Genomic DNA, 26,027 nt, shown 5'->3' on the forward strand with positions numbered 1-26,027 from the left:
TTTGTATTTGTGTAGCTCTGCTTCAGAAGTTGCTGCCGAAGGGGCTGTGTTGCCAAGGTGACAGGCTGGGTTGGCATCAAGCTGGGGAACTCGCTGGGTCAGGGCCTGGGAGACGAGAGAGAGACAGACAGACAGACAGACAGGAGAACACAGCGGCGAGACGGGAGAGGGACAAGGAACAAACTGTTGTGACATCACACACACACACAGACACACAGAGATATACGCACACATGCACAAACACACAAACACACACACACAAACACACGCACATACGCACGCACGCACATACGCACGCACACGCATACACACACACACACACACACACACACACACACACATACACACATACACACACACACACACACACACACACACACACACACACACACACACACACACACACACACACACACACACACACACACACTCCTAGGGATGGCTCCCCCAGATGCTGAGGGTTGAGAAACTTGCTTCCCTATACAAGTATGTCATGATTCAATGCTATTTATAATCAAAACAGTTGAATTGTATGCATTTTAAATTCTCTTACTGTACCCATGTATATGTAAGACGCATGGTTACTCCTTTCCCATCGCCCTTACCCTCGGACCAAAGTCCCAAAAACCAACCAATTTAACTAAGTTCGAACAAACAATAATGTTTTGTTTGGCGTGTGTGAGCATATGTGTATCTGTGTGTGTGTGTGTGTGTGCGGGTGTGTGTGTGTGCTTGATAGGTGTGGCTTGAAAAACACCCCCTTTAATCTGGTGCCCGGCTTTCTGACCAATAGAAAATAGTTGTATTAAACCCGATAGCGGACCAAGCTGGGCCTTTGGGATTGCAGAAGCCAGACAGTCCTATATAACAGATTGAGACGTGCAGAGGTAATCCCAAAGAGTTTAAATCTCTGTATATACACGTGATCGTCAAGTTTATATATATATATATTTTTTTTTTCCCTGGGTTAACCCGGGTGGGTGGGGATGCGCGATTTGCTGCCCAGTGAATCCATTTGAAACTACTGCAAACCACAGATCAGTGGAACGCAAAGGTGAACTCAAGCCTTAAACAAGAAGGACAACTCGCAAACCGTGTGTGTTTGTGCGTTTATTTATCGATTTATTTATCATTTATGTATTTCGTTTATTTGGAAGGGAATGGTCCCGAATGAGTGGAGTTGGCTGTGTTGTGCTTTTGAATCAGCGTTCGTCGTTTCGTTTTCCTGCTCAGCGCGGCTGAAATACCATTGTCTGAACACTGGAAACACATAAATAATTATGTGGTAACTGAAGACGTCAAGGCCGGTACAGCGCCGGGGTTGAATTAATTCGTGAGATGCAATTTTCCCAGCCCACAACAGTAGATTTGGAGCGCTCAGCCAAGCGTGCCCCGCCGGTGCGTGAGCTTTGCGTGGAAATGAAAAGACGAAGGGAACACGCCCGCATGCAACTAACTGCAGCGTGTGTTCGCCCGTCAACTTTCCTCGGGCAACAAACACCTTCCGCACGCCGCTCCGACGGAAATAGGCCCGGGAGCCGAAGCAAAGCACTGAGATTTAGTGGTTTAGTTATGCAAGAAAAGATGCCCTCCTCTTGCCAATTTTCCAACAATAGGCATTAAATAATATCAGAGCCAATGGAAGATGTATTGCACTGGGAGATTGCTTTAAGCTGATTGGATCCGTTTTTTTGTCCGTTTGCTGGTTCGACTGCTTGATTTCATAACATTTGAAAGAGATAACACACAAAAGAAACGGAGACGCTGCGTACACACGAGGCAGGTTTAAATATAACCATTTAATATGTTTTTCTTTTAATGGAATAAAAACAATCTACGACTTGCAAAGAAGGTAGCAAAAAAAAAAAAAAAAAAAAGAACAAATCAAACCGTCAGTGTTTTGTGAGTTAACGTCCGTGTTTTTTTTGGGGAGTTTTTTCCTGGCATATCAAAGTATTGCTTTGCGCGTGCTGTATCTACACATTTGGTTTACACAGAGACAGAGTGGCGTATTTGCGTGACGATAATCCTCAGAGCTGGACACAGTGAGAGAACAAAACCCGGCGCACAAAGACGTCCTTGACCTATATTTGATATTTAAAAGATGGCAATGACTAGGTGACCACTCTGTCTCTCTCTCTCTCTCTCTCTCTCTCTCTCTCTCTCTCTCTCTCTCGCTCCCTCCCTCCCTCCCTCTCTCTTTCTAGCTCTCCGTCTCTCTCCACGGTGAGGATACTGCACAGGCACATATTTTTTACGGCAATGTTGATCATAAGATACTTATATAGTTTGTGACATTTCGTTGGTAAGTAAAAAAAAATCAAACTGAGGTCACTCAAACATAAAAAAAAAAAAAAAGCTGTTTACGTTTAATTCATTGTAGTCTAAAATATACTATATAAAAAGATGCTTGGCTGTGAATAAAAATGCTAAAGTATGAAATAGGATTGAATACATTCCTATGTACACTATAAATAAACTGTTAAGCTACAAAGGTCTTTAAAGGATATATTTTCCCCGAATGATTAACTGGAATAAAGCAATCAATCAAACTATCGTCTTTAGGTTTTCTCAATTTAAAATTGAGAAATGAATGTGTACATTTTAGGTTGAGAAAACCTATAAAGAAATGTAGATGGAGTGGTTCCAGTCACTCCATGCTAATGTTTCATTTAATCAGATTGTTCTACAATTTCTGGGCTTTGTCCCAAATGTATCATCTATTATGTCCGCTCTTCATATCCTGGTGCTCAAACTAATAACTTAGAATGTAAGTGGTCTCAAGGCCAAAATGAGTTGCTGACCCCTGCTGCACAGTAAATCAATTAATTTACACACCAACAGGATTTATATTACTATGCACTACCCATATAACAAAGCCAATGCTCAAACTGTAACATTCCTACAACAAACTGCGTCCTAAAGTGAACTGTAATGGATATCATAAACTATTTGGCTACAGCTCTATTTTCCCTACCAATCGCTTGTGTCAATAGCAATTACACACATCCACGTGTTTGCATGTGAGAATTGTTAAGGTCCTTCAGTCGATGCTGAGTTGACAGCCTCTGAATTGATCTTGTGTGGGGTAGGCAGAAAGCGTGACCGTCGGGTTGATACGTCGTGGACCCGTATTGGCAAATCAAGCTATTAAGCTGGGCACAAGTGTAAAATAAAGATGACTAACCAAGCACACTTGATCATGCAGGAACTTTTGACAACAAATCAAGCGGACTGTCGTGTAACACGTGAGACACCGTTTTCTTACTAGACATTATATCAATATGTTAGACATGCAGCAGTTGGAGGAGGATTGGCCAATTCCATAACAGTCGAGGAAAATGAATGCGTGGCAAACGTCGGACAGGCCTGCTCCCACACAGTCACTCTGAATGTCCTTCAATTCCGCTCTAATGACATATTTATTAACCAGTTCTACCGTACGTGTGCAATGACATTTAACTTTCAGCGCCGATATTTAGCTCCAAACTGGATCCCAACAAATTGCATCTGACGTTATCTCCGAAGGGGCCCCAGCATTCTAATAGACATCTCTGTCATTGAGTGTCCCCCGGGGCCCCCGCAGTGTAGGACAAACGCAGTTCGTTAAGGTGTCCTCCGACTCCTTCTCTCAGCTTCAGATGAGCTTCATGGTGAACTTGCCACCATCCCCGCCGTCCCCTCCTCCGCCCATGGAGGTGCGGGGAACAAAGTCAATGGTTGCTGTGTGCTTGATCTGGCCCTTGCTCTGGCTCCAGAAGAACATGAAGACAAAACAGATGGCCACAGAGCTGAGAAAGGACAGGAAGCCCATGGTGGTGGCGATGATGAGCGTCTTTGCGTCAAATGGGTACGGCTTGGCCATCTGGGCGGAGGAGTTGGAGGTAGGAGAGTAGGAGGACTCCACTCCCGCCTCCTCTGGGAAGAAGGGCATGGTGCGGTTTCGGAGGAAGCCTTTCACCTGCAGACCGACGGTCTGGCTCTCATTGCCGGCTGGATTGCTTGCCACACAACGGTACGTGCCGCTGTCCTGAACCTGGGCGAAACGTACCTCCAGAGTCCCGTTCGACAAAACCCTTATTCGCCCTGTCGAGGACAGCAAGGACTTATGGGATGAGATCCATGCGATGGCCGGAGCCGGGTCCCCCTCTGCCTTGCAGGAGAAGTGGACAGTGGTGCCTTCTTCCACCCTGGCTTCCTGCGGCCTGCGGTCGGTTATCCGGGCAGGCCGACAGGTGAACAGCCTGGGGAGTTCCTTCTCGGAGAAGTCCTTGAACTCTCGCTGTCGCACCACATCGGGGGAAGAGCAAGTGGGTTGACGTCCGTCGAAGTTTAAGCGCAGTCGCCGACGGACCACCCAGAGAAGCCGGCAGTCACACGCCAATGGGTTTCCATCAAGCCGAAGGACCTGAAGATTACCCACGGAGTGAAAGGCGCTCTCCTCCAAGGTGGTGAGCTGATTGGAGGTCACGTTGAGCATCCGGAAGTAGGCCAGCCCCCTGAAGGCCCCTGGCTCTATTCGTAGCAGACCCCCCCCAGCTAGGTGTAACTCCTGGAGCCTCAGCAGGTCCCCCAACAGATTACCTTGGATGACGGTAATTGGGTTGTAGGACAGGTCTAGGAAGCGCAGGTAAACCAGGTGGCGAAGCGCAGAATAAGGAACTGTACTGAGGTTGCAGCTGCTTATAACCAGCGAAGTGAGGTTGAGACCAATCAAACTGTTGCTGGCCAGGGTGTCCAGCATCGGCCAGTTTGATATCTGGAGGCTGCGCAGGCGGTGAAGTCGGCGAAAAGCATTATTTGGCAGCGCAGAGATGGTGAGGCGTAGCATACACAGACGTGTGAGGCTCTGGAGCTGGGACAGGGCCTCAGTGGGAATGGACGTGAGATTGCTGCGGTCCAAATTGAATTCCTGCAGGTTCTGCAGGCCGATGAAGGCCCTCTGGGAGATGAACACCAAGTCATTCTCGCCCGCCTCCAGCAACTGCAGGTTGACCATTTCTTTGAAGGTGTAATCCAGGAATACCAGAATCTCGTTCTGACTGAGATCCAGAAAGCGCAAGCCGGGAAGGCCTGAAAAGACCCCGACAGGGATTATCTTAAGTCGGTTATTCTTAATGTGCAGAGTCCTGAGGTTCTGCAGCCCCTGGAAAGCCTCCACCTCAATCATGGAGATCAAATTATCACTGAGGTTCAACTCTTGAAGCTGAAGGAGTCCAGAAAATTGTCTGCGGCCCAGAGTCTTAAGCTTGTTGCGGGATAAATCCAAACGCCTGGCATCGCTGGAAAAGCCCTCAGGCACAGAGGTCAGATGTTTTCCGGAACAGTTTACTTCTGTTGGCTCGGGTCGACACGCACACCGCAGAGGGCAGCCCCCAGCTGAAACTCCATATCCAAACTGAAGCAGGATGCTCCATGCCCCCCATCGGACGACAGACTCCACAAACATCTTGCCCTCTGCCTGGGGAGAAGATACACACATAAGTCATGATGACTTTAATAATAACTGCACTAATGTCAATGACAGAAAGTTGACAGAATGATTCATTTTATGAAATACATTACATATCCTTAAAAATTATGAATTCCCGCTGGGATTTTCTTGCACATATCAACTGAAAGCCGTACTTTAAGTCGTAAAGTCATACCGTTTCAATGTGAGTGTGCAGATTTTCATAACCAGAAGCAGTCGGGTTGGAATCAGGCTTGAGTTAAGTCCCCTGTAGAGATGGAGGTCCTGTGCTTAAAAATGTCCTGAAGACCGGGCCTGCAGGCGGCGAGAGACAGAGACAAAGAGAGAGAGAGAGAGACACACAGAGAGTGAGATTGAAATTACCGAGAGAAGGAAAACAACTCAACCTAAACTGATATAAAAAGAACTAAATGCAGTTTGGATTAAGGCTTGAGTTTGCAACCTTTTTCGGAGAACACCCAAAACATCGTCTGGGATCTTGACATATCAGGAAGTGCAGACGTGGATCTGGATAAAAAATGAATAAATAATAAACAAACAAATAAATAAATAAACGAACAAACAAACCAGGATGTGCTCATTGTAGGTTGCACACAAAGGAGCATCACAAAGCAGATGTCCCCGGTGACAAGAACGGCGCACGTCGTGCCACAGACAACAAAATCCCCGCTTAACCGATTATCAAAGAATACATCCCGTCACACACTCTTCAGCCGGCACGTTTTATCCCCGTCTAACTTTCAGGACAGAAGAGTTCGAGCAATTACCAAGTGGATTTAGGCTTTTAGGAGTCAAGGCCTATGCTATAGCCCAGCCTATGTTATAGTGTCCTAAAAGACACGTGCGGTATTAGTGATGTAGAGTTCTGCTCGGCTGCCCTTACTGGGGCAGATGAGACCGCAGAGGGATGATGTTCGTTCCCTTGGGCAAGGCATCTGTGTTTAAGGAGGGCGCCTGGAGTGAGTACATGGGGAGTTTGGCTCTAAAATATGGTGAATAACACTTTGAAATTTAGTTAATAATTGCGACTAATTCTGACTAATTCTGACTTCGCTGTGAACTCAAAATGAAAATTGTTAAATCCAGAATGTTTTCATTAGTTTTTTTTTTAATAATAGCCAATGGAAATGTCCAAATCAGTCAAGTAAGTCGAACTTAGTAATTGAAATCACTCAAAGATGCTCAAATGAAATCGAGGCACCACCCTCTGTCTAAGAGTGGAGTCTTCAGCATCAAAAGGAAGTAAAACAAATGACACATTTCAAATGAATATAAAAAAGGGTTATGGGGGTTCAACTAGAGAGCACCATATAGGTGAAATGCCTTGCAGCGAGCCAGGTTCAAATCTGGCCTGCCGTCATTCTCTGCATGTCACTTTCTCTCTCTCTCTCTCTCTCTCTCTCTCTCTCTCTCACCCTCTCTACCCCAATATTCCATGACTTTCTTCACTTCACTCCACAATAAAAGCAATATTTGCCAGCGAAAAGAAAAGAGTGTTATTACTGCCAATACCACTCTAAGCAAGAGATTCTGAGAATAATCTGCTCAAGTCTGGGTCAAACTACTTCAACAAACAGGAAAGTGATTAAAATATGTACTGTAGTGTGACATGCTCAGAGCAACAAAAGTAGGGTAGCATGCAAAAACATCGCAATTTCTCCAAAATGTTCCAGCCACGCATACATTTTTTTTATAAATAAATAAATAAATAAAAACTGCCCCAAACATGCTCCAGTTCTATCCTACTAATCTGATATGAATTAGAACTTGTTTTGTACAGAGTTCAGACAAAAGGTACAAACAAACAAAGTCTATTCTGGGCTCAGTCCGACCTGGTGCAGCCGCAGGCTCCGTCTGGTCGCGCTCATCCCCGGTCCCGCCTCGCCGGGAACGCCGACCCGCGACCGCAACCCTCTGCTCGCGCAGAGCCGCGCAGTGTATTGAACTCTGTGTGTAGTCCCACGGAAAGGGCTTTACACAATTTGAACGTGTTGATCCCTGCACCACCCCTACCCCCCCTCCCGCCAGGCCCCCCGATGGAGGCTTGTGAGAGACGGGGTCGGGCAGGTGTATGATATCTGTGGCTGGTGGGCGTCGACGCGGAGCGAAGCTGTCAGTCTCCTAAGCCCCTCCGAGCCTCGCGGGGATCAGGGGCCCCCCTGCCCTATGGCCCCCGCGGACGGCATAAAGCTTGATGCCGGCCGGGGGGTCGCGGCAAGAGATGACCCCCGTCCGTCAAATTAGAATGCGGGGGAATAAATACATTTCCGAAAAGATTTCAATCTGCGTCTCACCCTTCTTGGGTCGCTGTCAAGGGCTCTTGAGTTACGGTTTAATTGCGCTAAGTATGTTTCTTTCTTCCCCGCCGCCACCTTTGGTCGTATTCATGGCACGGTGCAAAGTGAATGGAGGGGAGGGGGGGTGTTGGGGGGGTACCCTTCCCCCTGATCTAATTTTAATGAACATGAGTCTCTCTCTTCCACATCTCAAACGTGTTTAACCATCACATTAAAAAGGCAGGACCGTGCGCCGAAGAGGTGTAATGAGAGTGTGATTTTCTGTTGGCATTTCAATTAACAACAACAAAATTAAAGTACGCTTCGCCACAAATTCAACTAAGCTAAGCGGATGACGAAAAAAAAAAAGGCATTCGGTTGTGTGTGTTTTTTACACAAATACATCTTGAAAGTGTTCAAATTATTGAAATATTTCAAAAGTAACTGTACAAAACGGTACGATGAAATATTTGGGCGGTGTGATTTTAAACAAATAGCTGTAACGATATAATGTAACGATATATCTAAAGCTATGTAATCACATAAGCATATATGCACACGCATGCTGAAGAACATAACCTCAGTCACACACCTGTATTTTCAGCACACAGTGTTAATTCCCACAGAAATCCCAACCTTGGATTCCTGCCGCTGCCATCTTTGTTTTCGGCCTCACCGCGATGCAGCTGCAAGAGCGGGAACAACACCCCATTGTCCGTTGCGCGTCACAGAGTTTGCCTCATCTCGAACACGTACCAATCTGTGAGGTCAAACTGACCAAATATTATTTCTGACTCCCCGAAATAAACAGTTTGTCTCAGGGAGCTGCTCCTCGAGCACATCGCTGATCCGACCCTCGTGACAAGTAAAGACCTGCGTCCGTCTGCCTCTTTATTTAAAACCACCGACTGACAAACTGCAGATTAAAGTGACCCTTTCATTTCTGTAACATAGCCAGTACAGGAGGAATGACTACAGCGGGGGCAGCCAAAAGGGTGGAGGCCGCGGTTTTTTGACTGGAGAAGTTTGGATACGACTTGGTTTTGGGTTATTTCAATCGATACCTAAAAGGTATTGAGTACCAATACCCAACTTGACTGTAGTATTATATCTGTTGTTGTATTGCATCTCTATGTATATTGATCGGATTTCAAGACTTTCAATAGTATTGAAAGTCAATAGTATTGAAAGTCTTGAAATCTGATCAATATACAAGCTGCAAAATCTTTTGTATATTATACAAAAGACTTTGCACCTTTCACAGTTACACACTTAACTATACCACCAGCAAAACTGAAACAATTTTGAAAATGATTGCAAATAAAATAATTCGAAAATTCAAACTCGAAACCTAACATATAAAACTTGAGTGGCAATTTAAATGTCTAATTTCTATATTCCAGTACAGTAAAGCCTTAATATACGGTATAAAAAAAAGAAAAAGAAAGAAAATGCAAAATAATCAACATACGAACAAAGTCATTACAACAGCGGAGGAGAAACCAGAGAGTCAAATAAAATAGTGCAACTACAACGCCGCCTGTTAGTGTTTATAGGTCATCGTGCTGTGATTTATGTATTCTTATCACCAGAATATTTTAATTTTTTATTCTTGGGACTCGTTTGCAGCGTTTTGGTAGCTTAGCGCCTGGTGGTGCAGAGATCTCTATCAGATCATAACGGATGGTGTCTACAGTATCTCATCTACGCCCCAACAGATTCCGTATCGCCACCTTCCTCCCAATACGCGGATCCCTGCGATATGGATCACAGGAGGAACGCAGAGGCGGGAACGGGAAAAGGAGTTTTCATCGGGTTTGAGCGCCGAGAAGCGTCGAAGGCAGACGACAGGCTGACGGCGGAGCCTCATCCACATGAGGCGGCGGTCCGACAGCGCGCTCACCCACCTACAGCGCCGATATCCACGGCTCCCAAAAAAACCCCGCGCGGTGGGCCAGCTCTTACCTAACAGGGCCCCTCGCAGCGCCAGACGCAAGCGATAACCGAGCCAATCGGATATAACCTTGCCTCAGACAATCCCTTGGCAAATGTGTTTGTGGGCACGCAGAACAAAAGCTATTGCGTAATTCACCGAGAAACAAAAGCCTTTCCATACTGTGATTCGTTTATCCCCTCCCCACCGGGATCAAATAAACCATCGCAGCCAGGAAAACCAACGGCGTTGCGTCAAAAAACCACCGCTCTTCCGGAGAGCACACAGTGGCAGATTCAGTGATCTCTGCGCCTTTGAAATGACTTCTTCCATCTAATATTTACCACAGCTCCACTGAGCCCCTGGAGCTGTCTCCTTATCCTGAACTAACCCGTGAGAAAAAAAAAAAAAAAAAAAAAAAAAAGAGGAAGAAGCACGGAAGCCATTTCCAATTCCACGTGCATCCTCCCCTTTCCCCTTTCCTTCTACTCCGTTGTGGATTCATTATCCTCCAGACGCGCGGCGAGGCGTGATGGCTCCTCGGCGGCCACCGCCGCCGCCGTGCGCTCGCACAAGGCGCGAACCTTGGGCGGGAACTCAACAGGTGTTTGATGTCCTACGCCGCTGCACCTCGGTGTCCCCCCGGGAGGGTCCCCCAAGTATTTGCCTCCCAGAGTCGACGCCCCGGGATATAGAGAGAGAGAGAGAGAGAGAGAGAGAGCGAGAGAGAGAGAGAGCGAGCCACACAGCGCCTGACGGAGGCTGCTCGGTTGTAGTCATGCTTCACTTTGTGACTATTTTTGTCTTTAGTCAGAGGAAGAAACACAAGAGCTTGGCTCAAATCCCCAATTAGGGAGACTGGGACTGCACATCAGCGACATAAATGGCAGTGTGTGTGTGTGTGTGTGTGTGTGTGTGTGTGGGGGGGTGTGTGTGTGTGTGTGTGTGTGTGTAAAGTAAAGAATGAAAAGTGTAAAACAAATGTATAAAAGTTTGTTTGTTTGAGCACATTCATTTGTTTGTGTGTGATTATGTGTCTGAGGTTGAAATTGTTTCAATTAAATGTTGAAACGGGACAATATGCGGCTGTAATAATGGGGATGTTATCTGGTGTGTGAAAACAATTATAGTGTGTGTGTGGGGGGTTGTAGGTTGATTGTGTGTGTGTGTGTGTGTGTATGTGTGCGCGCGCGTGTGTGCGTGCGTGTGTGCGAGAGAGAGGGAGAGAGAAAGAAAGAAAGAAAGAAAGAAAGAGTACAATACATCTACATCCCATATCATCTATATCCTAAGTGTGTGCATGTACTCCTATGTGCAAGAGTGCACGTGTGTGTGCGTGCGCGTGCGTGTGTGTGTCTGCGTGCCTGTGTGTGTCTGCGTATGTGTGTGTGTGTGTGTCTGCGTGTGTGTGTGTGTGTGTGTGTGCGTGCGCGTGTGCGTGCGTGTGTGTGTCTGCGTGCCTGTGTGTGTCTGCGTATGTGTGTGTGTGTGTGTCTGCGTATGTGTGTGTGTGTGTGTCTGCGTGTGTGTGTGTGCGTGCGCGTGCGTGTGTGTGTCTGCGTATGTGATTGTGTCTGCGTGTGTGTGTGTGGGTGTGTGTGTGTGTGTCTGCATGTGTCTGTGTCTGCATGTGTGTGTGTGTCTGCATGTGTGTGTGTCTGCATGTGTGTGTGTGTGTGTGTGTGTGTGTGTGTGTGTGTCTGCGTGTGTGTGTGTGTATGTGTGTGTGTGTAAGTGTCTGCGTGTGTGTGTGTGTGTGTGTGTGTGTGTGTGTGTGTGTCTGCGTGTGTGTGTGTGTGTGTAAGTGTCTGCGTGTGTGTGTGTGTGTGTGTGTGTGTGTGTGTGGGTGTGTGTGTCTGCATGTGTCTGTGTCTGCATGTGTGTGTGTGTCTGCATGTGTGTGTGTCTGCGTGTGTGTGTATGTGTGTGTGTGTGTGTGTGTGTGTGTGTGTGTGTGTCTGCGTGTGTGTGTGTATGTGTGTGTGTGTAAGTGTCTGCGTGTGTGTGTGTGTGTGTGTGTGTGTGTCTGCGTGTGTGTGTGTGTGTGTGTGTGTGTAAGTGTCTGCGTGTGTATGTGTGTGTGTGTGTGTGTGTCTGCGTGTGTGTGTGTGTGTGTCTGCGTGTGTGTGTGTGTGTGTCTGCGTGTGTGTATGTGTGTGTGTGTCTCCGCGTGTGTGTGTGTGTGTGTGCGTGCACGCGCGCGCTCGTACTCCCGGCACCTGCTAGCAGCATTTATTAAAAGCTTTATGGGCAGAGCAGCTGTCGGGGGCGCAGCGAGCTAAACAAAAGGGCGCGGAGGATGTTTATCTCCCCGCGCCGCATCTCGGCTCTGCCGGGGAGCGTCTGGGAGCGGGCGCCGGTGATGGAAAAAAGCAAATAAAGAAATAATTAAAAAACTCTGAGTCACACATTTCATTCCGTTACAGAACTCCGTCGGTCCGGAAAAGCAGCTGCGGAGGGGGACGCGGACCTCCCGTGTGGATGTTGTTGCGGCGCGGCGGGGCGGCTCCTGATAAAGGAAGCCTCGCACCCTCGCCCTGGCCCTTCGCCTTCGCCGCGAGCCTCTGTGACAAACGTGATTGCGTTCGTCGTGCGTCTCCGCCCCGACGCCTTCCTCTGATGTTTTAATATTTTTCAGTGTTTGCCTCCTTCCTACAGATCCTGAGAGGTTCCTGTGGCGGGCCGAGGACGTCTGCAAATTGGCAATAGAGTGAGTGAGCGAGTGAGTGAGTATTACGACTGTTGTTGCTATTGTTGGTATTTATTCATTTTTTCCCGTGGATTTCATTATTTCATTTTTGCGCTTCGGCGATGCAAGAATTATTTCCAGTAAAGCAAATTAAAATTTTAAAGTTTGTGAGTGAGTGAGTGAGTGAGAAGTAAGAAAAGAGTGTGAGTGAGTGAGTGAGTGAGTGAGTGAGTGAGTGAGTGAGAGAGAGAGAGAGTAGTAGTGAAACTATATGATAGAATGAGTAACTAAGTTCATGTGTGTGTGTGTGTGTGTGTGTCAGAGAATGAGAGAGAGAGAGACAGCAAAAGACTGAAGGAGATGGAGGGAGTGGGAGTGGCAGACAGGGTAGAAGATTGAATTCCCGGAGGACTTGTACCAGAACGTGTAGCCGCTCTCGCGCGCGCGTGGCGGGCGGCAGGGCGCGGGGGGGGAAGTGGGTCACAACGACGACCTGCTGGAAAGAACCGGGCGTGTACCCGGGAGGCGGGCGGCGTCGCGTAGATCGTAATCCCCGATTCTGATGCGGGGAGGGAGTTGAGACGCCGCGCGAGGCGGCTCAAAGTGCACCGTCTGCAATATTAATAATAGCGCAAATAAATGAGGGAAGGGAATTGGTCTCAGCGCAGCGCCGATGCGACGCCAGCGCAAATGAGGTCGTCTCATCGCTGTTGTTGGCCCCACCTCGCTCCCCCCCACCCCCCACCCCCACCCCACCCCCCCAGCGGGAGCGAGGTGGGGCCAAGAACAGGGCTGACGACGGAAGGCTCTGGAACCGCGATGGGGCTCGCCCGGGTTCCTCGGAAAAACACGCCCGTTCACCACACCTCCCGAAATTCAAGCGAAATCGAACCGAAACGAAGGAAAAATGGATTCATATTTTTTGGTTCCCCCGCCCCCCTCTTCAGACCGGGGTTGATTTAGAGGAAACGGAGCTTGGCTGACCTCCGGGAAATGGCAAAACAACAACCCCCCACCCCGCCCCTGCCCCCACCCCGCCCCCCACCCGACTACAATTTGTTGTGGTTTTACCTACGTAATCCCCTCGCTCTGCTGACAAGGGGAGCTTTTTCCCCCCTCGCTCTGGCACACTTACGGAGCCGCTTGATAATCCGCTCAGGCTGCTCCGCAACCACACCTGCACGGCGATGTGCAAAGGCACAAGGGAGCGGAGCGGGTGAATCATTCTTCCGAGCCTGTTGCCCGGAGGTGGAGGCGGGGGGGGGGGGGCGCGCACGGAGCGAGCACGGCAGGCGCGGACGGTTTGAAAAAAAATAAAATCAGAGGGACGGTGCCACTGGCGTGTTTCGGTTCCTGGCAGGGGAGGCGGCGGCCTTGAGCAATCACGGGGGAGGCGGGCGGCGCCCCGTGCTATGACCCTCAACCCGGTGGTGACTACGTGCGTCCGGGCGGGGAACTATCGCGACGGCGGACGTGCGGCGACTTGATTAGCAAACTTTCAGCTGTTTGGTTATTTTTTCTCGATGCTTTCTCTGTCGGCCGCGATCGCATTTGATGTGGGGCCAGGATTTGATGCTGATTTTTTTAGACTTTCGGTTCTGGTTCAGTGTGCCGGCGTGTTCCCGCTCACAACCGGTGCTTTTGTTCTTCTGATCTCCTGAAAGGCGAGCCACTTTTCAGGGCCAGCCTGACCCAATTTTGTTCACACTAATTGTTTTTTTGGGTTACTTCAAGGAAAGTGAAACGCGCTCGTTTTAGCCGTCTGCTCCCAACACACAATTTAAAAAAGTGCAGCTTTGGGGGGGTGGGGGGGGGGGGTGTACCTCTTATATTTGGGTTATTTAGCATCTTGGGGTATTTTTTCTTCCATCTGTTTTTGTCAAATTGCACTGTTTACGTGATGCAGCACATTGCACTGAAATACCAAGATGGGAACCAGAGCTGTTAAATGGCCAAATACACAAATATTCAGCTGAAATAAGTGGGTTTGTCAATGTTTTTTTTAACACACTGGCAATAATTTGTAACATTATTAGTAATATAATTAATAATGTATTATTAGTAATGCTGCAATACTGTAACTTCTACTTACCGTAGACTAACTACCACCCGCCCATATTGTGCTCACTAGTTAACTGTATGAATAGGTAGTTAGTGTACATATGTGTTATTTCTGATCTCATTTTAATATGTATTTCATTCTTGACTGCACTGTTTTTTTGCTGCTATAATATTATCTTATCTTATTTTACAGTATCTTATCTTATCTTATATTTTCTTATTTTACAGTGTCTTATCTTATCTTATCTTATCTTATCTTATCTCAATGATCTCCAACTGACGTGACGTAGTGCTTCGGTAACAGATGTCTTCTATGCGTGGAGTAATCAAGCACACTAAATCCCACGTTCAAACTGAAAATAAACCACGTGACACAATGAGCATGAGCATCATCGACGTCGACGAAAACCAACAAAAGAAAATGTGCCACACAAAGCAACATGGCCGCCGGCGGCAACCTCCGTGACCTACAGTACCTCTATTCAAGAGCAGGCATTGTTGACCTTGGTCGCTGGCCGGCTGAACTCACTGCTTCATTCATGGTTTCCCTCTAATGCTGCACCAGTCGCCAGCATCTGATCTACTTATCGGCCACAATAACTTAAAATGGCCACGTGGCCTGAAAAGAACACTCGTGTGCGTGATGGTACGCTCTGTCCAGGAGAGATGACGTTTATGCACAAAGGATCCAGATCCAGGGAATGGTCCTGGTCTTCAGAAACACACACATATGAATTATGTATGAGATATATGTGTGAAATTTAAACCACTTGTACATACAAAGAATTATGAGTGTGTGTGTGTGTGTGTGTGTGTGTGTATGTGTGTGTGTGTGTGTGTGTGTGTGTGTGTGTGTGTGTGTGTGTGTGTGTGTGTGTGTGTGTGTGTTTGTGTGTATGTTAGTGAAATCAATGGATTGGAGTCTTAAAATGTGCACCATCATTTCTGAATTGAAAAATAGGTTTTAGACATTTAAGCACAATTTTATGTTGCTCTAGTGACTTGTTCCATTCTGTGTGTGTGTGTGTGTGCGCTTTAGGGACGTCTGCACACACATTGTTCGCCAACGCACACCTAAAGATATGTTGTATATGCTTTTATACACACATTTTACACACACACGCACACACACACACACACACACACACACACACACACACACACACACACACACACACACACACACACTCACACACATCGTAATAAAGCCTGGTATTAAGGACTGCGGTTGGAGGGGCGACAAGGCTGCAGCAGAACAGAAAATTGTAATTTCTTTTAAAGGGGCTCTGCCAACAGCCCTCCGGCCTCCACAAGCTGCAGAATATTAAACAAGTTGAACTTCAGAGTAACAACCGCCACGATGACAAAGCAAAACAAGTTGTTTTTTTTGAATGGGGACATGTGTAAGTCCACCCAGGTTCGGAGCAGTAGGAGGCTCCAGCTGAAGCAAGGAGAGCGTTGCATTCCCTGCATATCAACTGCCCTCTGATTAAATTGCCCATTTGGCAGAGTTCCAAACGGCGGATCCTCGGCTCTGTCTGGATGTTGATCTATGAGCCTCCGTGCAGCCGTTATGATGGCTGCCCTCTTTATGGAGGAGGAAGAGTTTAACTCGCCTCCACCCATCCCATCCCACCCCATCCCATCCCATCCCATCCCAATCCACCCAATCCGCCCAATCCCATCCCATCCCATCACATCCCATCCCATCCCAAACACTAATCCCGGGCCATCCCAGCAGGTTAGACATTAAACAACAACTGAATCTAGACTCAACCAAGATTGACAATTAAATCATTCGATATTTTGCGGATTCCACAACCAAAATGCTTTCCTGTAAAACGAGGGGGGGTGGGGGGGGTGGGGGGGTTATTTGAGGGTTGAATGCAAGAGGTCGAAAGGAAAGAAGAATGGAGCCATAACTGATCAGGGACCGAGCTTTATTCCCAAAGACCAACGGTCGGAAAAATGTCTGGTTCAAGATGTTTAGGGTTAATGTTATAGATGATTAAGTTTAGTTAAAATGTTAGAAATCGTTAAGTTTAGGTTTAATGTTTTAGGTGGTTAAGTTTAGGTTTAATGTTATAGATGGTTAAATTCAGGTATAATGTTATAGATGTTTAAGTTTAGGTATAATGTTATAGATGGTTAAATTCAGGTATAATGTTATAGATGGTTAAGTTTAGGTATAATGTTATAGATGGTTAAATTCAGGTATAATGTTATAGATGGTTAAGTTTAGGTATAATGTTATAGATGGTTAAGATTAGGTTTAATGTTATAGATGGTTAAATTCAGGTATATCGTAAAAATGGTTAAGTTAAGGTTAAATGTTATAGATGGTTAAGTTTAGGCTTAATATTAATGTTATAGATGATTAAGTTAAGGTTTAATTTTATAGATGGTTAAGTTTAGTTAAAATGGTAGAAATGGTTAAGTTTAGGTTTAATGTTATAGATGATTAAGTTTAGTTAAAATGTTAGAAATCGTTAAGTTTAGGTTTAATGTTATAGATGGTTAAGTTTATGTATATCGTAAAAATGGTTAAGTTAAGGTTAAATGTTATAGATGGTTAAGTTTAGGCTTAATATTAATGTTATAGATGATTAAGTTAAGGTTTAATTTTATAGATGGTTAAGTTTAGTTAAAATGGTTGAAATGGTTAAGTTTAGGTTTAATGTTATAGATGATTAAGTTTAGTTAAAATGTTAGAAATCGTTAAGTTTAGGTTTAATGTTATAGATGGTTAAGTTTAGGTTTAATGTTATAGATGGTTAAGTTTAGGTTTAATGTTATAGATGGTTAAGTTTAGGTTTAATGTTATAGATGGTTACGTTTAGGTTTAATGTTATAGATGGTTAAGTTTAGGTATAATGTTATAGATGGTTAAGTTAAGGTTTAATGTTATAGATGGTTAAGATTAGGTTTAATGTTATAGATGGTTAAGTTTAGGTTTAATGTTATAGATGGTTAAGTTTAGGTATAATGTTATAAATGGTTAAGTTTAGGTTTAATTTTATAGATGGTTAAGTTTAGGTATAATGTTATAGATGGTTAATTTTAGGTTTAATGTTATAGATGGTTAAGTTTAGGTTTAATGTTATAGATTGTTAAGTTTTGGTATAAGGTTATAGATTGTTACGTTTATGTATAATGTTAAAAATGGTTAAGTTAAGGTTTAATGTTATAGATGGTTAAGTTAAGGTTTAATTTTATGGATGGTTAAGTTTAGTTAAAATGTTAGAAATGGTTAAGTTTAGGTTTAATGTTATAGATAGTTAAGTTTAGGTATAACGTATAGATGGTTAAGTTTAGGTATAATGTTATAGATGGTTAAGTTTAGGTTTAATGTTATAGATGGTTAAGTTTAGGTTTAATGTTATAGATGGTTAAGTTTAGGTATAATGTTATAGATGGTTAAGTTTAGGTAAAATGTTATAGATGGTTAAGTTTAGTTTTAATGTTATAGATGGTTACGTTTAGGTTTAATGTTATAGATGGTTAAGTTTAGGTTTAATGTCATGGATGGTTAAGTTTAGGTATAATGTTATAGATGGTTAAGTTAAGGTTTAATGTTATAGATGGTTAAGTTTAGGTTTAATGTTATAGATGGTTAAGTTTAGGTATAATGTTATAGATGGTTAAGTTTAGGTATAATGTTATAGATGGTTAAGTTAAGGTTTAATGTTATAGATGGTTAAGTTTAGGTTTAATGTTATAGATGGTTAAGATTAGGTTTAATGTTATAGATGGTTAAGTTTAGGTTTAATGTTATAGATGGTTAAGTTTAGGTTTAATGTTATAGATGGTTACGTTTAGGTACAATTTTATAGATGGTTAAGTTTAGGTTTAATGTTATAGATGGTTAAGTTTAGGTATAATGTTATAGATGGTTAAGTTTAGGTATAATGTTATAGATGGTTAAGTTTAGGTATAATTTTATAGATGGTTAAGTTTAGGTTTAATGTTATAGATGGTTAAGTTTAGGTATAATGTTATAGATGGTTAAGTTTAGGTATAATGTTATAGATGGTTAAGTTTAGGTTTAATGTTATAGATGGTTAAGTTTAGGTTTAATGTTTTAGATGGTTAAGTTTAGGTTTAATGTTATAGATGGTTAAGTTTAGGTTTAATGTTATGGATGGTTAAGTTTAGGTTTAATGTTTTAGATGCTTAAGTTTAGGTTTAATGGTATAATCTTAGAGATGATTAGAGGTAGGGTGTCTTCCATGTCCAATTGGACATTTTTCGGACTACTGGGGTTTCAGAATAATGGGCCATCAGAACAATGGCATGGCACAAAAATATCAGTCAACCAATTAAGTCAATCAATCCATCAATCAATCAATAGCGGTTTCTCTATTGATTGATTGATGGATTGATTGACAGATCTAGTTTGGGTACGGGGCTGCAACAAAATACGTCTTTAGAGATGCTCAACAACCAAAAAATAAAAAAAATAAAAATATCTGATCGAACCCACCTGGATTAAACTATTTGTTTTGCATCATACGCATTGGACATCCGAAATGTGCTGCTGTTTATTATGTCCAGAACTCGTTGTGTGTCCGGAAATAAAACGCTTTCGCATCCAATATGACTTTGAATAATAATGACGTCTGGGTTTTTTATTTATTTATTTATTTATTTATTTATTTTTTAAATATGTTTCTTATTATATTGTTTCTTTAATTACTTTGCAGCTTACGCTTTCACATGCGAAGCATAACCTGAAAGTCGTGGTGTTCTGAAGTCGCGCATTGGAAACAAAAGTTTCTACCAAACTGCATTCGTTGTAGAGACAAAGCAGAGAAACTTACTGTACCGGAGGGAGGTTTCACTGAAGCCACAGACTGTCTCTCCACCTTCCCCCCCTCGCAAAATCCAGAAAATGTTCTTTGGGTGGAAGTGATAAAGGTGAAAACAACATCCCTCCTCATGCTGATGGGCGCAATGTGGCGCGTCCGCCGGACTCGAGTGCGGCCGCCGCGAATGTCCGCCCGCCCTCCTCCCTCCGCCACCCGCGGTTCCTCTAAATGTTGTTTCGGGGAACGGTCGCCGGGATGAGGCGACGCGGCTCGTCGCGCCCCCGCTGCGTCCCGGGGCTTTGGAAAGCGCGCCTTGCCCGCGCGCGCTCCCGCGGCGGTGCTGATGCTGAGGCCGCGTGCGCGAGCGGGCTCCCCGGAGCCGGCGGAGCAGGTGGGATCAGCGGGGCGTCGGTTCGAGCGGGCTCCGAAGGGGCTCCACGGGCGCGCAGGTAATGACAATATGGTGAGAAAATCCTCGAGCTGCCTGTCAGCTTGGACGGGATTTGCGCGGTCGCGTGGACGTGCGTGCGCGCGCGCGTGTGTGTGTGTGTGTGTGTGTGTGTGTGTGTGTGTGTGTGTGTGTGTGTGTGTGTGTGCTAGTATCCGTTATACTGAGCGAGTGCTGGCATGTGTCCAGGGCAGTACACTGTCACGTAGCGTGTGTGTGTGTGTGTGTTTCTGAAGGGAGGGCATGTCAGATGGGCCTGCCAAATCTCTGGATTGAACAGCAGCTGCTTACTGTGACCACAACAGAAATTAAGGCTAGGAATCCCCCCAACACACACACACACACACACACCCAACACACACACACACACACACACGCACGCACGCACGCACGCACGCACGCACGCACGCACGCAAACACAAACACACCGAACACCACCTGTGCTGATTCCTCACTCATCCTCATCACATTGTGTTATGAACGTCACAAACAAAAGGTTTCTTGGAAAACTGTCCCTCGTTACAAAGCCAGTTGGCAGTTATTATTAATAGCATGATGGCACTAAAATGTTATCAATGTACTTGTGCTACGGAGAGTTATCTCGCAAACCTACCCGCGGATCACTTGGGTTGGCAGGTTTTACGAGGTGGGGTTTGCCCGGTGGGAAAGTGCATAATTACATTTTCCTAAATATAAAGTAATATGGCAAGTGTCAAAGTATCCAAAATGCACCCACATCATGTACAATACAAATTTGTTATCGGGGAAAACAATATATTTCCCGAAATTTCACCAATGGTGGATTAATAAAGTATTTTCTTATCTTATTTTATCTCATCTCGTCTTATCTTATCTTATCTTATCTTATTCTATATACCAACTCACACTTAAACAGATGTATAACTACTGATACTTCCTCTGTTGCATTGGGTCTAAGCCTTTAAAGTTGCACAAGTCTGTATTCGGAAAGCAGATGGAATGAAACTTCTTTATTTTTTTTAATTTATTTTAACATTCTTCTTCTTTTCAGCCAAATTATTGACTGAATGTGAAAATGTCTGCAGCATTCTCCCCCCCTGGTGAGGTGGTGGCTTTTCTCCTCAAGTGACCGCGCCGGGTCCATTGAGGCAGATAATAGAAAAGTAACACTCACTGAGCAGAGAGCGCGCTCCGCTCTCACGCACAATGCACCTTAGAAAGATGCGGAACACAAAAATGCAATTTTCCCGACATTAAGAATTTACTCTGTGACGTCGTTTCTTTTCAAAACAACTTGAAGTTCACGTTGGGGCGGGTGGGGCAAGGAAGCCGGAGGAACAAGTGTTTACTTGACTTTACATTGACATTTATGCTGCACAGAGGAGAGGAGAAGGGGGGGAGGGGGCGAGTTGAGGAGAAGAGAGAAGAGAGGAGATATAAGGAGAGGAGGAGAGGTGAGAATGGAGAGAAGGAATGGGGAGGGGAGGGAGGGTGGGAGGAAGCGAAAGGGAACGAGAGGGTAGGAGGCGAGAGGAGCAGATAGGTTAGGAGAGGGGAGGAGAGGAGAGAGGGTGAGGGGAGGCAGGGATGAGAGAAGAGGGAGGATGAGGGGAGAGGGGAGGAGTAGAGAGGAGAGGAGAAGGAGAGAAAGGGAGAGAGAGAGAGGAGAGAAGAGAAAATAAGGCGGGAGGAGAGGGGGAGGAGGAGAGGAGGGGATGAGAGAAGAAGGGTGATGAAATGGGAGAGGGGGGAGGAGAGTTGAGGAAGGGGGAGAAGGGAAGGGAAGAGGGGAGGGGACCGGAGGGTGGAGGAGAGGAGCTCGGCCTCCATCTAAGGTTTTCGGGGAGATTGGGGATCTGGTTCTCAGGGTATTTAACGATCCCTCTCATTCCTTCACAACAGCTGCGGAAAATGAATCCTGCAGGAAATAAATTCATACATTTTTAGTTTGCAATTATCAGATATGCACTGAGAGAAATGAGCCTGCCCCACGGCATGCTGGGTAATCCCCCGCCATACTGCACGTATAACTGTAAGATTAAATTTATCGCCTTGTTAACTCTCGTAATTGATGAGTCGTCCACGCCGTTCACAATCGAAAATCAGGATTTTTACAGTTTTGTGGCTTTAAACGTTCAACATGAAATGGTTTTGCCTCGAATGTGATGTTTCACCCCCAATTTACAGCTGTTCACCTTGTTTATTTGACGCACTTTCAGTATTTACAGCCATGTTTACAGTGCATGGTGCTGGGACGGAGAGAGAGGAGGAATGAAGAGAGAAGAGGGATGGACTGGAATATTACATCATGACATCATGAGAGAGGAGGGATGGAGAGAGAGAGGAGGGACAGGGAGAGAGGAGGGATGGAGAGAGAGAGGAGGAATGGAGAGAGAGGAGGGATGGAGAGAGAGGAGGGATGGAGAGAGAGGAGGGACGGACTTTAATATTACATCATGACGTCATGAGAGAGGAGGGACGGAGAGAGAAGAGGGATGGACTGGAATATTACATCATGACGCTATGAGAGAGGAGGGATGGAGAGAGAGGAGGGACGGAGAGAGAGAGAGAGGAGGGACGGAGAGAGAGAGAGAGAGGAGGGATGGAGAAAGAGGAGGGACGGAGAGAGAGAGAGAGGAGGGATGGAGAGAGAGAGGAGGGACAGGGAGAGAGGAGGGATGGAGAGAGAGAGGAGGAATGGAGAGAGAGGAGGGATGGAGAGAGAGGAGGGATGGAGAGAGAGGAGGGACGGACTTTAATATTACATCATGACGTCATGAGAGAGGAGGGACGGAGAGAGAAGAGGGATGGACTGGAATATTACATCATGACGCTATGAGAGAGGAGGGATGGAGAGAGAGGAGGGACGGAGAGAGAGAGAGAGGAGGGACGGAGAGAGAGAGAGAGAGGAGGGATGGAGAAAGAGGAGGGACGGAGAGAGAGAGAGAGGAGGGACGGAGAGAGAGAGAGAGGAGGGACGGAGAGAGAGAGAGAGGAGGGATGGAGAGAGAGAGAGAGGAGGGATGGAGAAAGAGGAGGGACAGAGAGAGAGAGAGAGGAGGGACGGAGAGAGAGAGAGAGGAGGGATGGAGAGAGAGAGAGAGGAGGGATGGAGAAAGAGGAGGGACGGAGAGAGAGAGAGAGGAGGGACGGAGAGAGAGAGAGAGAGAGAGGAGGGACGGAGAGAGAGAGAGAGAGAGGAGGGACAGAGAGAGAGAGAGGAGGGATGGACTGGAATATTTCATTGTGATATCATCGTTTGGGAAACAAGCGGATAATTCCCAGAAAATAAAGTTTGGTATTTTCATCTGACGGTGACATGTTTATTTTCAAACACACATTGTTTGTTACCTGGACTGTAGATATATAGATAGATAGATAGATAGTTAGATAGATAGATAGATAGATAGATAGATAGATAGATAGATAGATAGATAGATAGATAGATAGATAGATAGATAGATAGATAGATAGATAGATAGATAGAAAGATAGATAGATAGATGTTTGTGTGTGTGTATGTGTCCTTGAAGACATATTTTACACACTTGCACGCACGCACCGCACACACACGCACACACACACACATACACACACACACACACACACACACTTGCGCTCTTTCGTTCCTGAAAAGTCAAATCAGCAGGGGGCAGGGTGTTTCCATGCAACGCTGAGATTGTTTTCTCGAAACAGAAGCAGATTTCCAGTCGAATCCCGTATCTTGGCACCAGGCAGGAAACGCTAGATTGGGGCTCAACCTCACGTGCCATTTTAATTAATCCTCATCTGGCCGCCTGCGGCTCTCTGATTAGAGCGCCGCGGCCTCGCCCTCCTTCTCCTCCCCGGAGCCGAGCAGCGAGCATCTGCCAGCCAGGATGCTCCTTCCGACACTCCGACCGGAGGACGAGCGGAGGACGAGCGGGCCCCACGCAGCCCTCACTGCTTGTTCATTCAGGTCTGAGGGCCACTGGGGCCCCAGACATTCTGCAACTGGATATAGATTAGATAAGATAAGATAAGATAAGATAAGATAAGATAAGATAAGATATGATAAGATAAAATAAGATAAGATATGATAAGATAAAATAAGATAAGATGAGATAAAATAAGATGTGATAATAAATAAGATAAGATAACTTTATTAATCCCTGGGTGGAAATTAGACTGCTACCACAGCGGGAGTTGACAGAACGGCGCCAGCCAAAAAGAGATAAAACATAAAAAAATGAAATACAATTAAAATATATGTAAAAATCTGCAAAACAGAAACAACAGAAAAATTGTATTTCCTCAAATATAAACCGGTTGTCAAATTAAAAACCGGGCCTCTCATGGATGCCGGGTGCGTGGTCGACACGGGCAAATAAAAGCCTGCCTCAAATACTTCTCTCCAAACAAGGCAAATAAAACCGTGTTTTCATTGTCCAGTAGATGTGTTTAATTTACTGTGATTCCTGCTGCTGCCGAGCAGATTGCAGATCGCTTCTCGGGGCCAGTGTCCCGCTCTCGCTCTCCAGCGCTCCGAAGCAGGAAGTGATGCGTCCGCGGAAGACTAGGACCACCACAAGTGCGACTTTTAGAGGGCGTTTGAGCTCCCCCTTTTTTCACCATGCATGTGTTTGCGTGGCATGGCAACCAGACGGAGGTTTTTGATTTAAAATTCATACTGAAATATGATCAAATATACTTACCGAACAGAGGGAATTAGATATAAAAGCCTGCCTCTAATATAAGCCTGCTTCCAATAAAGGCCTGGAAGCCACTGCAGTTTAGGTAAATAAAGGCCCTGGTCACTATTAGAGCAAACACTGTAAACAGGCAGTAGCGCTAGGATTAGGGATAGGGTTGGGTGAAGGAGGAGGGATCTTGATATGGGGGCCATCATAACCTGATATTCAGGCCCCCGGGTGTTGTATCGCAGAACTGACGACCGCATTGCGGGCGTCCCATGTTCCACCAAATGGCCTGCCAGCTGGTTGGCTGCTGTTCTGCGGTGCCTTACATTGGATTTGTGATGGCTGATGCGTTGCCAGAGGGGGTTTTCTTGCCTCCCCCCGCCATGCATATTCCACAGGTGGCGCACTTAATCTAATACGGACAGTTTTTGGTGTTATAAAGTGATTTTGTTCCGTCCGTAGGCTGAAATGATCCAGTTGTTGCAAAAAAAAAAAAGTAATGTTGAGGAGAGATGGGTGTCTAAATCATTTTTGTATTTCCTGTTCAGGGCCACGGATTGCGGCGAGGAGGAGGTTACCGGTGGGAAGATTCTTCCGTCGTCCCTCTGTTTCGCCATCTGGTGCGTTCTGTCCTCGGTGTGTAGCCCCTGGCCTTTTTGGAATCTCAGGAGTTGGGACTTCACTAAGTCCTTAAATGTTTGCTGAGGGTACAAGTTGGTTGCGTAAAGCAGGGCGTGACGTGCATTTCTGCAGGTGATGAAGGATGCAAAGTCCTCCATTGACTGTGCCCGAGGCGTGGTCGGGTCCCGGCGCACGTGTCGCCATTGCCGACTCCTCCCAGTCCGTTAGGTATAGATTTGCGTCGCTTGGAGAAAACTTCTTGCCCATGGTCACACCATGGATCTGGAGGAATTATTTAGGGTATATGGTGTAGGGGTTAGGGTATAGGGTGTAGGGGTTAGGGTATAGGGTGTAGGGGTTAGGATATAGATTATAGGGTGTAGGAGTTAGAGTATAGGGTGTAGGTGTTAGGGTTTTGGGTGTAGGGGTTAGGGTATAGGGTGTAGGGGTTAGGGTATAGTGTGTAGGGGCTAGGGTATAGGGTATAGGGTGTAGGAGTTAGGGTATAGGGTGTAGGTGTTAAGGTATAGGGTTAAGGGGTTAGGTTATAGGGTGTAGGGGTTAGGGTTTAGGTTGTAGGGGTTAGGGTATGGGGTGCAGGGGTTAGGGTATAGGGTGTAGGGGGTTAGGGGTTAGGGTGTAGGGTATAGGTTACATGGTGTAGGGGTTAGGGTATAGGGTGTAGGGGTTTGGGTATAGGTTATAGGGTGCAGGGGTTAGGGTATAGGGTGTAGGAGTTAGGGCTAGGTTGTGGTTAACTGAGCCCTACACGGGCAGGTTGCAGTGACACTAAAGTGAAGTATAAATAGTATATAACAGTAGTGTGTACTGTAGCAATAATATGAATGGGAGTACTTGTAAAAGGCTGCCATAGTTAATATGTGCATATCTACAGTATATTGTGTAAGCAATAGCAATAGTGACAATAACAATAGTAGTTTGATGAATGACACTAATAAATAATTAAAACAAAATAGCAAAAAAAGTGAAATGCGAGTAAAAAGGTAGGGAGCCGCTGCTACAGGCAGGCGAGAACATGACGCTGACATTGAAAGAAAAGT

The 26,027-nt window shown here is 45.6% G+C and overlaps 1 protein-coding gene across 2 annotated transcripts; it reads right to left on the minus strand.

The window, feature by feature from the left end:
* Nucleotides 1–3,637: 3,637 nt before the first annotated feature.
* On the minus strand, nucleotides 3,638–19,353 carry lingo4b (leucine rich repeat and Ig domain containing 4b; the record flags this gene model as incomplete). Of its 2 annotated transcripts, none has more annotated exons than XM_080005962.1 (3): nucleotides 19,253–19,353; nucleotides 5,649–5,767; nucleotides 3,638–5,457 (listed from the first exon to the last, which is right to left on the minus strand). In XM_080005962.1, exon 3 carries the CDS (start codon nucleotides 5,447–5,449, stop codon nucleotides 3,638–3,640), a length of 1,812 nt encoding a protein of 603 aa, XP_079862088.1. In that variant the 5' UTR covers nucleotides 5,450–5,457; nucleotides 5,649–5,767; nucleotides 19,253–19,353. The 2 variants fall into 2 exon arrangements, with proteins under 2 accessions (XP_079862088.1, XP_079862089.1); XM_080005963.1 differs by lacking the exon at nucleotides 19,253–19,353 and adding an exon at nucleotides 5,916–5,945.
* Nucleotides 19,354–26,027: the final 6,674 nt, after the last annotated feature.

The sequence above is a fragment of the Zeus faber genome, assembly GCF_960531495.2.
Source record: "Zeus faber genome assembly, chromosome: 8".
In the NCBI taxonomy this organism is placed as follows: domain Eukaryota; kingdom Metazoa; phylum Chordata; class Actinopteri; order Zeiformes; family Zeidae; genus Zeus; species Zeus faber.